This window comes from Hyalella azteca, unplaced genomic scaffold (assembly GCF_000764305.2).
Source record: "Hyalella azteca isolate HAZT.00-mixed unplaced genomic scaffold, Hazt_2.0.2 contig6217, whole genome shotgun sequence".
Taxonomy (NCBI): domain Eukaryota; kingdom Metazoa; phylum Arthropoda; class Malacostraca; order Amphipoda; family Hyalellidae; genus Hyalella; species Hyalella azteca.
This window is the reverse complement of record NW_025936384.1, coordinates 58,505-72,781: the sequence shown is the minus strand read 5'-3', so window position 1 is coordinate 72,781 and position 14,277 is coordinate 58,505. Positions and strand designations below refer to the sequence as shown.

The 14,277-nt window shown below is 39.2% G+C and overlaps 1 protein-coding gene across 1 annotated transcript in view; it reads left to right on the top strand.

Moving 5' to 3' along the window:
- Window positions 1-7,789: 7,789 nt before the first annotated feature.
- LOC108677847 (beta-1,4-N-acetylgalactosaminyltransferase bre-4-like) overlaps window positions 7,790-14,277 on the top strand; it is a 26,957-nt gene continuing 20,469 nt past the window's right edge. The window contains exon 1 of the mRNA XM_018166143.1: window positions 7,790-7,986. Within this exon, the coding sequence (XP_018021632.1) occupies window positions 7,790-7,986 (197 nt within the window). The remainder of the gene's footprint in view (window positions 7,987-14,277) is intronic.

Here is a 14,277-nt window from a genome sequence, read left to right as displayed (position 1 = left end):
CAGTTTCAAAACGTTCCTATGTCTTACACAAGGTGGTAGAAATAGGAGGTAGAATAACAAGTACATTAGTGTGACACTTCACTAATGCACTAGTGAGCCCATGCACAAAGGTGAGGGAATAGCAGGTAACACGCAGCAGTAATGGCAAGTACAGAGGAAAAATAAGAACAATTTGTTACCATGTCGTAACATTGATAGATTCAATGATGCCACGTATACCATGCAGAGCTTAAAGGCAGATAAAATGGTGTAGTAGAAGCAGGTGACAAAAGTAGGTTCTTGTTTGTGGAAATTCTCTAAAATTTTCAACTTAATTGCTAGTTTTAAAATCAAATCCCTCACCAACAATCGATAATCTCTGGCTTTCTTTCCAAGGCCGAACTCATCACATGAAGTAGCGTGTATTCAAACGACCCAGTGTACGCCGGCACGTAGTTAGGTTTTCGGGGTTAACAAGTTTTATATTTTCTGCGCAAAGTGAGCTATCAATTTCTCATATACTTAATGATATTACATTCACTTCATCGCACTAAATCCACGTGAAATTTCATATTTATTGTCTAATTATGAAGTAAATGCTGTAATGATAAAAAGGCATAACATTAGTAGGTATTAGTAAGCGGTATGTGGTGAAGGTTGTACCCGAATTTCATCTTAAAAAAATAGTTAATTTGGTTTAGTCCTCGTAAAGCAAAGTTTTAACTATGCAGTAGCAGAGTTAAAAGTAGTAGTAGTAGTAGCAGAGTAGCAGAGTTAATATATACATTCAAAAACCAAGTTTCCTGCTGTTTGGGAGTAATATGTTGCTGTGTGGTTAATATTAAGTGGGGATTATATGTTGTAGGGAGGGGGGTAATATGTTGTATGGGTGAAATGTTGTGGGGGGAGGATATTTAACGGTAATATGTTATGGAGTCAATATATTGTTGGTCAGGGATAGATAGTTCGTGGTATCTACGTGGTAACTTCATCGATTTTCGTTTTTAGTGCGTTTATTTTAAACAGAGCGCCACTTTTAAGGATTGATAGATATAAGTCTCATAATTTTGTTCGGTAGGATAGTGCAAACCGCGGTCATTGTTATTTGTGACCGGGATGAAGAGGTCTCTGCAAAGACGCGTTACATGGATATGACGTAGGAGTGATTCAATTGTGGCATCGGTTAATATGTTTGTTGGCAAACGGAAATTCTGATATGTTTGTGTATTTTCTATTATAATAGATTTTAATACTTTCACATTTTCACGTAAAGCACCAATTACATTACCAAACTATGTAAACCAAACCAATGCTCGTTCGACTAGCACTCGTGGCATAGGTCCGTGGCGCGGGTGATTCAAAGGAGATTTCAATATTTTTTTCATCACAATGTATGTAGCACTAATTCACTGAAATAAAGAGATAATTCACTGAAATAAAGAGAGATTGAAATTTAAATACATCTTCTGTTATTGTGAATTATTATCCTTCACATTAGACGTAATTTCCAAATCAATATCACACTAAACACTTACGTCTCACCACGACGTTGTCTTTAATTACATTATGGACGTTCCTTTATGGACGCTTCACTTAATTTGAATCCCATAGTACTAGCTTTCTTTGCGTGAATTTAAAGTTTGGCGATAAGTGGAAAAAGAGATTGTAAAATGTTCACGAGACATAACTGGTTTGATTGCAGGTGTAAGGAGTTGAGGAGGGGATAGTGAGAAAACCTGTCAGGGCTTTGATTGATGTTATGATGGAGTGAAGAGGTGAGTGGTTGTTCTCTATAGATATTATTTACATATACAAGTTCGCATTTGGAAATAAAGATTTATACTTTATGCATTTTATTTTTTAATTGCTTTTGTTTTAAATTTTTAATTTTTATTATTGAATTTATAATAATAATTTTTATTATTATATTATTATTGTTTAATTTTTAATATTGTCTAAAATAATTGTTTAAACAATTATTTGAAGGCTGATACTTTTGTGCTCTTTTATTCTGCACTGAGAGAATGGGTGGGTCTGGATGACACACTTAGGTGTGTCATAGCCCGTCACAAAATGATGCACTTCTACGACTCACTTCTATGCCTCATTTGTGGGTCATACTGACCTGTTGCTGGCCCTTTAAATTTAACAGGTCAGTATTATTATTATACTGACCCTTTAAATTTAAGGTATTACTCACTAGTGTGTTTTATAACTTTTTCAATTTCATTAAATGGTTGAACATACTTGTTCAATTAAATACATGTATTATATATTATGAATAATAGATATTTGATAAATTAATATTTTTATTTAAACTTTTTAATTCAGCGTAAACACGCATGCTCATGTTCATAAATCTCTCACAAAGATATTAATAATAAATAGAAATTCAAATATTTGACTGAAATCTTCCCATTGAAATTTATTTTTTAGTGCATATCTGCATTATCATGCCAGAACGAGATTGTTGAAATTTTTTATGTCTGTAGCAAAATAATAATTTCAATATTATTGAGCTGTAAAATATTTAACCCTTTCACGGGTAAGTTACCATATATGATCACTTAAAATCTTGTCACAAAAAGCCTCACCACGGCTTCCTGTTTGTTTTTGAGGCATCCTTATAATGCCTCAGTCAATCACTAATTATCTGACCATCGTTCTATCTATAGCATCACCAGCTGCAAAGTCCACAAATTGAAATATGAGCATTTAAATGAAGGTTTTGACTTGGACAATGGAACTGACGCTCTTTCCGCATTTTCTTCAAAAGGTGGAAGGATCAATATATATTTTTATTTATTTTGGCAACTTGATTAAATTTAATTAAATTAAATTTTTATGTTTCTAATTTTTCATTTGCATAAACTGAATTTTAATTATAAAGAAAAATTTTGTGTACTGATCGCATTTTTGAATTCTTCAAGTGCGATTTAAACCTTCAATAGGCAAAATTTGTAAAAATTCATAGAAATAAATATATTGTATAATACTTCTTCCTTTCTTGAAATGGTTTCTGAAATTTTAATTCCTGGATATTTCAATGCTTGCCCGCTAAAGGGTTAAAAGTGATCAATCTTTTTATAGAAGTGAAAGGAAGGTTCGTAAATACGAGGTCCTTTGAGTAAAAAATTGATAGGTATTTAAATTTTCTCAAAATAAGTTGGGATCCACCACGTATGGAATTGAAACTTGGTTGGCACTAAACGCGAAGCTGAAACTGAACATTTATTAATTCATTGCTCAGTTCGTAAATAAGTGATATTTTATTATGAAACGCTGATACTCGATACATTATGAACGCGTTAACTAATAATGAGTTATGAACGTGCTCATTATTTGTGAGGCAGGGTGACTTAGCTAATGTGTGACTTCTGGGACGTAAAGAGAGGAGTAGGTGATTGGTACGAATTATGGAACAAACCATGTCTGATTGTGACTTGATTCGTAGTCATGCTCGCTATAAAAAGAGACCCAACTAAGGCCCTAATCTACTCCAACCCAACCGAACCTAGCCTAATCTAACTTGACTTACATTTTGAATTCAACATGTCATGTCTATGTATAATAAATATTAGAACGCTGATAATTTAGAATTCTAAGAAAAAGTATTATAAGGTGATGTTTTGTAAAATTAAAATTATAGACGGCAATTCGAAACTAATTTCAGGTATAATTTAAATTATAAACATATTTCATTTTAGTTGTATAAAAATTTTTTTCATCTGAAGTCGAATATGTTCTACCAGTAAACGTTTACTTGACTAGCTTGAGAATAAAACTTCATTTTTTCAGATTTAGACGTGTGTTTTTTTATTAATTTTTTCATTTTGTTACTTTTCATTGAAATTCTTTCTTTTAATTTTCATATATCGGTCGGAATATAGTTACAAACTACCACGTTATTACACATGGAAAAGTGTAAATCGATAATAACCACGAATGTGTCGGAATAAATTTATAAATGATAACCCCGAATAGGTCAGAATATATATATTTATATATAACCATACCAAATACGAATTCAAATAATGCGATGCGAATACGAAAAATCCAGAACTACAGAAGCCAGGAGTGCGTTGGATAAAAGACAAATTTGCTTATTTGAAAAGGTGTCATACCAGTGAATTATTGACGACTCGTCGATTGATGTTTGGAGAAGACAGAGTGCACACACTCTGCCTTATTGAGATATTTGTTTATCGTACACAAATGACTAATTTGTCAGTAGATCATATAAACATGTCATAGTGTGGCTAATGAGGCCGGTGCATAGTATGTGGGTAACGCTTGCTTGGCTGGGTGCTGCGTCTGGTCTGTTGTAGGCGAGTACACGCACTCACACGTCCGATGTTCAGATTCCGTTTGATACGGCAGGTCGAACGCCATGAAGAACGTAAAGCTAAGTTTATGGAAGGCCGAGCGATTCTAGCAGGGTTCCATATAATGAGAACGTCGCGGAGACCATCTTTTGCATGGGTTCAAAATGAATTCGTTCGAAGAATTATTGCATTTCCTAAATTACGTTAAAAAATTAAAGATCGAGAAAATTATGTGAATGATGTAACTTCATAACGAAGTATCTAAGATATAATTATTATACAAGATGATATAAATTGAATGCAATTCATTTTTTAACCATCATTTAAACGACTTCATTTTATATCATATTTTTCGAAAGTTTACAATGAATTCAACTTCTCTCGGAACAAATACAGCAAATGCGTGCAGAATGTTGATACAAGACGGCGGCTTATGATATGATCGTCAATTTACTACATTTATCAAGAGAACTTGTTCAACGCACGTTTACGCTGTTAGTTTTAACACGCATCAAGGATACTTATTACCTGGACCTGAAAATTTCGCTCCTATCGAGAGAATGGTAAAGAATTAAAGGAATGCGCTGAAAATTTAAATTTGATTTGCAATATGAAAGTGTAAATTTAATTTAAAGGACGCATAATAATTTTTTTTCTGTTTGAGAATATTTGAGAAAATTGCGAAAATTTTGGGGACTTTAACTTACATTAGTAGGAACAAATTACGCCGACTTACTAGAATATGGGTAACTTTGAGCAAAATTTGGTTGGAATAAATCTTTAATTGCCTATCCCTCACAACCGATTCCATCACCTTACACATAATATTTGTGAGACTTACAGGACGGTAGTTACCGGGTTTTTTTCTGTCACCTTTTTTAAACAGGGGTGTCACTTGGGCTTCTTTCCAGTCGGCCGGCAAAGTCCCTTCGATTAAGGTTTTTCGAAAGAATACTGTTTAAGGGCCGGCCAGGACGGTTGCTAATTCGTTGAGTAATCTAGGGTGGAAACCGTCTGATCCAGATGACTTGTTGGGATTCAGGGAGACCAGGCGCTTGAGAACCTCCTCTTCATGTATCTCAAAAGTAGATAACTTCTAGCCCACCGGTCGCTCCTCAATAGCTGGAGAGGGGCCAGTTTAAAAATAACTGTGATACAGGACGTAGAGCCGAATGATCAATGCTTTTCAAAAAAATTTGAAATAGATTTTTCTCTTTAAGTGAGCTTTAAACAATTTAATTGTAAACTGAGTGATTGATTTATTCGAATTTTTCGAATTTCAGGAAATTCTTTCTATGAGTCATAATTCCACTTTACGGGACTTTTATTATTTTTTTTTGCTAAATTGCAAAAAATATATGAAAAAAACTTGACCTGGCTGGACCTAACCTCAGTAAAACGGTCTCTAGCAACCTAAAGAAGGGTTTTAGGCACATCTAACCCTAACTCTAACCCTAACCTAACGAGGTTGGCGTTTTTTGTTGTCCGGTAATGTAGTTCATTTATTTTCGTGTCCGGTTTTTAAGTACAAACTAATTGCAGAGTTAATTACCGGACTCGATTTTGTCCGGTTTTGTACCCCCTGTCCAGTAATGTTGCCAATTTTGTCCGGTAATTGTTCGAAATTCTTATATATATATATATAATTAAGAAAATAATGATTTCTTCAACAATAGAATTATTCAGCTTTTGGCACAAGTTGCCGCTACGCGTACTCAGGCCAATTATCTACTCAGCCGCTACGTGTACTAAGGTCGCTACGTGTACTCAGGCCGCTCCATGTACTCAGGCCGCAAACGTGTACTCCGGCCGCTACGTGTACTTAGGCCGCTCCATGTACTCAGGCCGCAAACGTGTACTCCAGCCGCTACGTGTACTCAGGCGGCAAACGTGTACTCAGGCCGCTACGTGTACTCAGGCCGCAAACGTGTACTCCGGCCGCTACGTGTACTCAGGTCGCTACTTGTACTCAGGTCGCTACGTGTACTCAGGTCGCTACTTGTACTCCGGCCGCTACGTGTACTCAGGTCGCTACTTGTACTCAGGTCGCTACGTGTACTCAGGTCGCTACGTGTACTCAGGTCGCTGCTTGTACTCAGGCCGCTACGTGTACTCAGGCCGCTACTTGTACTTAGGTCGCTACGTGTACTAATGAGAGTTTCCATCTTACTAAGTCCTCAAGGCAGCGATACGCTGCGCAATAACGAAGCCCCAGACGACTGGCCAACTCCACACATGGATACGAGTGGCCTTGAGTCAGCAAGTGAGTACGGCAGCGCAAATATGACCAGCGCTCTGTCCTTATCTCACTTTATTTAACCATTTTATTATTTCTGTTCACTAATTTAATTTATTGATTAAATAGCAGGTAAATCCAGTGTTTTCGGCAATATATGTATAATCATCACTGCAATTTGAAGAAAGCGTGAACTGCAAATGGGAATTTCCATTCCCATTTGCAATTTCTCACGATTCCACCACTAAAAAATTGAGAATAATAAGGCATTATAAGGCCTGAGGAAAAAATAGGACCAAAATAATAAATTGATATATAAATTAGTTCTTTTGTACGTAATTTAGCAGGAAAGGCATTAACAAAATTGTGTGGGTCGAAACGGGAACCTGAGTTGCTTGAATTAAGCCTGCGCAACGCAGGATTAAATTGCCACTTATTATATAATGGAACTAGTGCCCATTCAGTCATGGCGCATGTGTTCGAGCGTGATAATTTTTTATGACCGCAACTGTGTTGTTCATCCTCCGTATCGCCGGTTTTGGTTTGTATTCGACTTGACCAAATCGCGCAGCTGCTATTTTGTCGCCGTGTATTTAGTGCAATAATCTCGTGTTGGTCTAAAATAGAACATTTGCCCTCAGCACGGGCAGTTACTCGCAGAATTTTATGGCTGCACTGTCATGATGACCAATTTTGATGCCTTGATGTCATGATGCCCAATTTTGTTACCTAGATGTCATGATGCCCAATTTTGATGCCTAGATGTCATGATGCCTAATTTTGATACCTAGATGTCTTGATGCAAAATTTTGATACATAGACTGGGATACCTCCAAAAACTGTCATGGAACCGCATTGATTGATGACATGTTATTTTAAATTGCTGCTTGAAATTTATATGAATGAAATATCTGCGTGATATTTACCGTAAGTGAACGTTTTAAATAAATATTTCATGCTCAAATTATTAAAATTAAATTAACATGTAATGAGACTTTCATATGATCCTGCATTGTGGAACAAGGCAGTCCTGCTTTTCACGCTCAGCAGTTTGTGTTTCTAAATTTATCAAGCCATCTCACGTTCATGAATATAAAGTATTAGATTGAAACGCGCACACACAAAATTATTTGTAAAATTCCATCCGTTTTAAACGTGATCGGTGTTTAGAGTTCTGATGCCTCTTACACTCTTTTCAGATACTCCAATGATTGGAAAGTTTTCGTTGACAACAGAAATTGTAAGCACAATGACCATTAAACTGCTAGTGTTTAGCTTGCTTGTCGTGGTGAAGGAAACTCTGGGCAGTTCCAGTAAGTACATCTCGGCCCCTGTGCCGGTGGAGACGCTCCTCGCACTTGGCGTGGCATCGAAGAACTACTCTGGCGTGAACGACGTCCTCTGCGCACTCCGGGCTGCTCTGGACGGCATCCCCTACCCAACTCTGTGCGTGCACAGCACCAGCGGGCAGTGCCTGCTGCTGAACTCCACGTACCCGGCCTTGTTCAACCGAACTTATTCGGGTGCCACTGACTACAACTGCTACGTTCGGAATACTTTACCTAATATTGGAGGTCTGGGTGAGTTACATGAACATATGATTTTTCGAAAATTTCTTCCTCTCTTACTGTTTGCTCATACAGGTGAGTTTACTTTATTGCTCTGCTGTGTCCATCTGAAAAGTTGGATCTCAATGGTACTGCATTAAACAAATTGAAAACATTTCGAAGAATCGGTCCAGCTATTGCTAAATTTTTGATGCGAAAATATTAGTAAGATATTATTTCAGTCAGCAAGTAGCGGGTGAAGCGTCCCCTGCCGGTTAAGTTTATCGGTCCTGGCAGCATCTGATGTAAAGGCGTCCAAAGCTCGCTTCGAACGTTAATTAGCGGCTCTATGTCAGAGTTTCGTTCCGTTTTTCCGAACGAAATGAGCGCCTAATTAGAATCAGGTAAATTCGTTGATGATTGCGAGGTGGACCAAGGGCGCGCGTATTAGTAATCTGATACCTTCGAAGGCGGGAACAACCGAACCGGGAAAACGAAAAAATAACGAAAACTTATGGCGGGACAATTAGAAATGTAGTCTCATTCAAATATATTATATTTAATATATCCGTACGTGTAGAAAATTAAAACCGCGGGCGGTTATAACGCTGCGCAAAATCCCGCCAAGTTTCGCTTAATGAAAACAGCCGATGGATCGTAGGGTGGATGACGTCAGGGTTGAAGTTTCCCGCGTCACCTTTCAAACGAAAATATAATCAATTAGGCACTTACGATGATGATAATCATAATCATTGTGGACGCGCAATATCGGGGCATGGTTAACACCCGTAAAAATCTATTAAATTAACCGTTTCGTCAAATATATCAATCTGTTCAATCCTTTTTTCCTTAAATCAGTTTTATCAATTTCATCGGCTCTTCATATATATTATAAGTCAAGGCCGTGAAGCGGCTAATGATCCCTAAACCAAACACCATCCTCGACAATAAATTACGCATGTTAAGTTGCCGGACTTACAGAGTATGGTCAGTAGGACAAGCTCCGATGGTTGGTAGGGCAGTAGGCTCAGGGTACAGGGCGCAGAAGTCACAGATCCCGGACCGGCAGGTGTAGAGGAGACTTGGAGGCTCATCATGACTCCGCGGAGGCAGCCAGAGTTTAACAATTGAACACTTGACCAGAAGTTGTGTTCCTAAGCCATCCGGCTCCCCCCTGATCAGTCCAGTCTTGTCGCCGACCTCTTCTCTGGGCTCTTAAACGATGAATCCCTTAGTATCCTTAGTATTTGTTTGGGACATAGCAGTCCCAGGCCACGATGGATCGCCGCCTCTGATTATCGTTCATCCGCCCTCATTTGGGCCACCTGATGCACGATGCTGTTGCTTGCTTCTCGCCGCTGGTAGTGTTGCAGGGGAGGTCGATCTGGGATTGTGCTCAGGAACACGTCTAGCTGTCTCTTGATGGTCTCCAGGGTGAACTCCCCCTCTCTTAGATCCCTTGGTAGGGCGTTGAACAGCCTTGGTCCTGCCACGGAGAGTGATCCTTCTCGCAGGGATTGAAATCTGACTGCGGATCTGTTACGCAGGGGAGGGATCTTGCACAGTCTCCCCCTTCTCTCGTTGTGATATGTCTGAATCCCCCTCCTATTGCCTCGACAGCGTTGTCATCGCAGCCGAGGCCCTGCTTTTTCTTCATTAGAATTTCGTAAGAAGCACGGACAACAAATGATATGAACAATTTAAAGGCAAGTAGGTGTTTGGGTCGTATGGACTATAGTTGAGTTTAAGGTTGCCTAGAGATTATACTAAAAATTACATTCCAATTGGAGTAAGTTCTCTTATGCCGCGCATTTAGTCTTCTTCATATATCACATTATTTGACAAAAAACACCTGCCTCCTCTTCCACCAAGTAGAGGCAGGGAAGGCACTTTTCATCACATTCGATGCTTCTGAAAATTCCAGTTCTAACGGCGACAGATGAGACAACAACGAAGCAAATAGCGAAAAAACCTGAATTTGAACTTTAATAATATTATTCAATACAACTTTCAACCAGAGTTTTCCATATTACCCACAACCAAACATTCTCTAACATTCACCAGAACTCAACATTCTCCCACATTGTTCCAATCCAATATTCCTCATCATACACCAGCACCTTTACATCCTCTAATACTCATCACCGCTCACTATTATCCCGCATTATTTAATACAGAACATTCTACACCATTCACCCCTATAACAATCTTCTCCCATATTCCGGGTACCTAACATTCTCTGAATGCAGTGTGCAAAACATTCTCTCACATTCACCAGTACCGCGCATTCTCTCCCATTTACTGCAATAAACATTCTTTTGACTTCACCAATACCGAAAAAATTTACCCGTTCATCAAAAACAAACACTTTAGGATGCCCCACATACTACGTGAGCACCAAACATTCTATCACATATACAGCAGTAACTTATATTTTTTCGCAATAATCAATCCTGGATGGTCCCCCACAACATTCATACGCCTAGTGTATCTACAAAGCACAATTTGTAATGCATGAAATTGATTTATAGTGTCATCATAAATATTGTAGTTGATTCCTCATTTCCAGGCATAAAATACCAATAATATTTTGAAGTGTTCGCAGCAATGCATTCAAACGCGAGACCCGCCAGCCTTCCTATTTCCTCTTACAGGCATGGCGTTACATCAAATATAATTTGATAATGACTAATTTCACGCTACGTCTGTCGTGTAGCTACGTCCAGTAGTTCCGTCGGAATTTGTTATTGGGTTTGTGGAGATTCTAAAATTGCCAAGCTTCATGACAACTTCAATAATAAATCTTCTTACAAGATTTAGATCATCGAAAATAATCCAAATAACGGCCGGTACTTCGATTTTACTCCAGTAACAAACCTGAAGATACAGCGAAATGAAGCACATCGTAACGAAAAACGATCACCGAAGTTATGTATAGGATTATTTTTGAACATATTTTACTTGCAAGCGGTCTGCTCCGCGGTGTGAAGACTTCCCGGTGCCGATTCAAAACTTGGCAATGATGAACTTTCGGTTCCACTAATTTATCTAGCCATCTTGGTTTTTTTTTTTTTTTTAAAGGCCTCCCACACTCACCATTCCAACAAAAAAAAAAAAAGGAATTGATTTTATTAATTAAAAACAGGGAATGGTTTCATGTCAATGATCAGGGCCCCGACCTTAACGCCTCTGATGGTGGCCTACACCGACTCCGAGGGTCACCGAGCTGTGACGCGAGCGAGGAGCGGGCCCACGTCGAACTTTTCCCTGACCGCCGTTAGAATGCTAGCTGCATTGCCTCTCTGCACAGCCAAACCCAACCTTTGCTCCAACCATAGAGTCTCTCTACGTTCGCCGGACAATTCCGTAATGCGACGGAATTGTCCGTCGCATGTTGTAATGCCATCTTGGTTAATTATAAATTATAACATAACATAACATAGTGATCTCGGCGCTGAAGTGTAGGCCTGATGTGGCCTATCGCCGATTCTTTTCCTTTTCGTGCCTTGTTCACAGAAAGATCTAAAATCGTGTCATATGACCGGATCTTTTCATGACTGACGATAGTTTGAAGCACCTACTAGACTTCCACCGGGTTCGATATGGTGCTAGGCATTTCAAATCTGAACATATATTTTTAGCTTTATCTAGTCTGTTCTTGAACGCGTTCACACTTGGAGCGCCAATGATGTCATCGGGGTGGCTGTTCCACATGTCGGTGATTCGAAACGAGAAGAAATTTTGTCGCGTGGAGAAGTTGCAGCCCAGTTTTTTAGTTTATAGCCGTGGCCCCTGGTGTTGGTTCTTGTTTCATATTCTAGTATTCCTTCGGGGACCTTGTATAAATCATGAGTATACCTGTATACTTCAATGAGGTCCCCACGCAGACGTCGATAACTGAGGCTTGGAAGCTTCATAATCTTCAATTTTTCTTCATAGAACTTGACCTTCAAGCCTGGAATTATCCTTGTTGCACATCTTTGAACCTTCTCTATTAAATTTCTGTCCTTTTCAAATCTTGGTGACCGCACAACGTTTCCAAAATCTAGATTTCCAAACACACAACTGCTTCATCGCTTCTGCATCTAGGAACACGCATGTGCGTCAGATAAGTCCAAGAAGTTTGTTGAATGTGTCCGCTTGCGTTTCAACATGCTTAGAAAATTTCAGCTCCTTTTTCACATAAACTCCGAGATCTTTTTCCACACTAGACTTTTCAATCATTACTCTCTTGTTGCAACCATGTCTTCTCATACTGTAATCTTGCTGTTCAATGTTCTTCCCGAGGTGAAGTACTTTACACTTGTCAGCATTAAACCGCAGCTGCCACGTATCAGCCCACTTAACTAAACTGTCAAGATCATCTTGTAATTGCGCTTTATTCGACGCATTCTTCACTGTATTATAAACTTTTGTGTCGTCGGCATACATGGAGCACACGCAGGACACTGCTTCTGGCAAATCGTTTATAAAAGCATCGAACAAAATAGGCCCAAGAACGCTTTCTTGTGGCACGCCACTGCGCACTGATGTCCAGTCTGACACGGTTCCGTTAATACTGACACGCTGTCGTCTACCTACTAGAAAATCTCTGATCCATTGGAGTACGTTTCCCTCAATTCCCGAAGACTTCACTTTACGCAACAGCCGCTTATGCGGAACACTGTCAAATGCTTTGGCAAAATCGAGGTACAATGCATCCATTGGCTCCCTTTCGTCTAGCAGGCGAGTCCAATCTTTCAACGTAGATAATAAGTTAGTGGTGCAGGATCTACCGGCAATAAAACCATGTTGACAATCTGATATGAGATGATGAGCAGTCAAGTGATCAATAATCCTATCCCTCACAACAGATTCCATTAGCTTACAAACAACACTTGTCAGACTGACAGGGCGATAGTTGCCGGGGCTGCTTATTTCACCTTTTTTGAACAATGGTGTTACTTGAGCTTCTTTCCAGTCGGACGGCAAAGTTCCTTCGTTCAAGGTTTTTTGAAAGAATACTGTCAATGGGCCGGCCAGAACGGTTGCTAATTCTTTGAGAAGTCGGGGATGGAAGCCGTCTGGTCCACATGGCTTGTGATTTGGAGCTACCAGGCGCTTGAGAACCTCTTCTTCGTGTATTTCGAAACATGTTAACTTCGAGCCGACTGGGCGCTCTTCAATATCTGGAATACAGTTCAAGTCCTCATCTGTGAACACACTGCTGAAGAACTGATTAAGAACGTTAGCCTTGCCCTAATCAGAGAAAATCATTCGTTGGTCTACTTTCAAATCAGATATACCGTCCTTTGACTTACAGTTCAAACTAGCGTACAAAAAGAAGGTTTTCGGATTCTTTTTTGCATTTTTAGCAATATTTTTTCATAGTTTTTCACTGCAGTGCGACAAACTTTTTTAGCTTGATTTCGAGCTCTGGCATACAGGTTATAATCAGACTCGCTGCGAGTCCGTAAATAACGCTTGTATGCTTCTTTCTTGGTCTTTAGCTGAGTCTTAACTGCACTGTTCATCATCCACTGGGACTTTTTGACTCCTCCAAGCGTAATCTTGGGTGCACAGGCATCAACTGCAGACATAACCGTGCCTTTGAGAAACGACCATGAATCAGCCACATTCATGTCCTTAATACAGTCCGAAATATTCGCCGCATTCACCGTTTCACGGAGTTTATCCTAGTCGCCTTTCGCAAAGTTCAAACGTTTATGCTTCCAAAGCGTCTTTTCTGCACAACACTTAATATTGAAAAACAAAGATTGGTGGTGGCTTTTGCCCAATGGAGCCTCGTGGCGAAGCTCATCTATCATTGATTCTCCACTAGCAGAGGTGGGCAGTAGCGCGCTACATGTAGCGGTAGCGGCTCTACATTTAAGGCAATGCAGCGGTAGCGGTAGCGCCCGCTACATATTTAAGTAGCGATACGAGGTTTTGCCGCTACAGCGCTACCGCTACATTTATAGATAAAGCCTATAGATTTTGCTTATGGGGACCGGCTACCCTCCAACAAAACTTTTTTGTTTACAGACGGATCGTTTTGAAACTTGGTACACATATGTAAAACAGAAATCTAAGACCTTTTTGTTCATGTAAATTGAAAAAAATGAAAGAAAACGTGGAATTAATAGAAAACGGCAAATAAGGGGTACTCTAAAAAAGTTTATAACTTTTGCAAATCACATGCTACAATGTC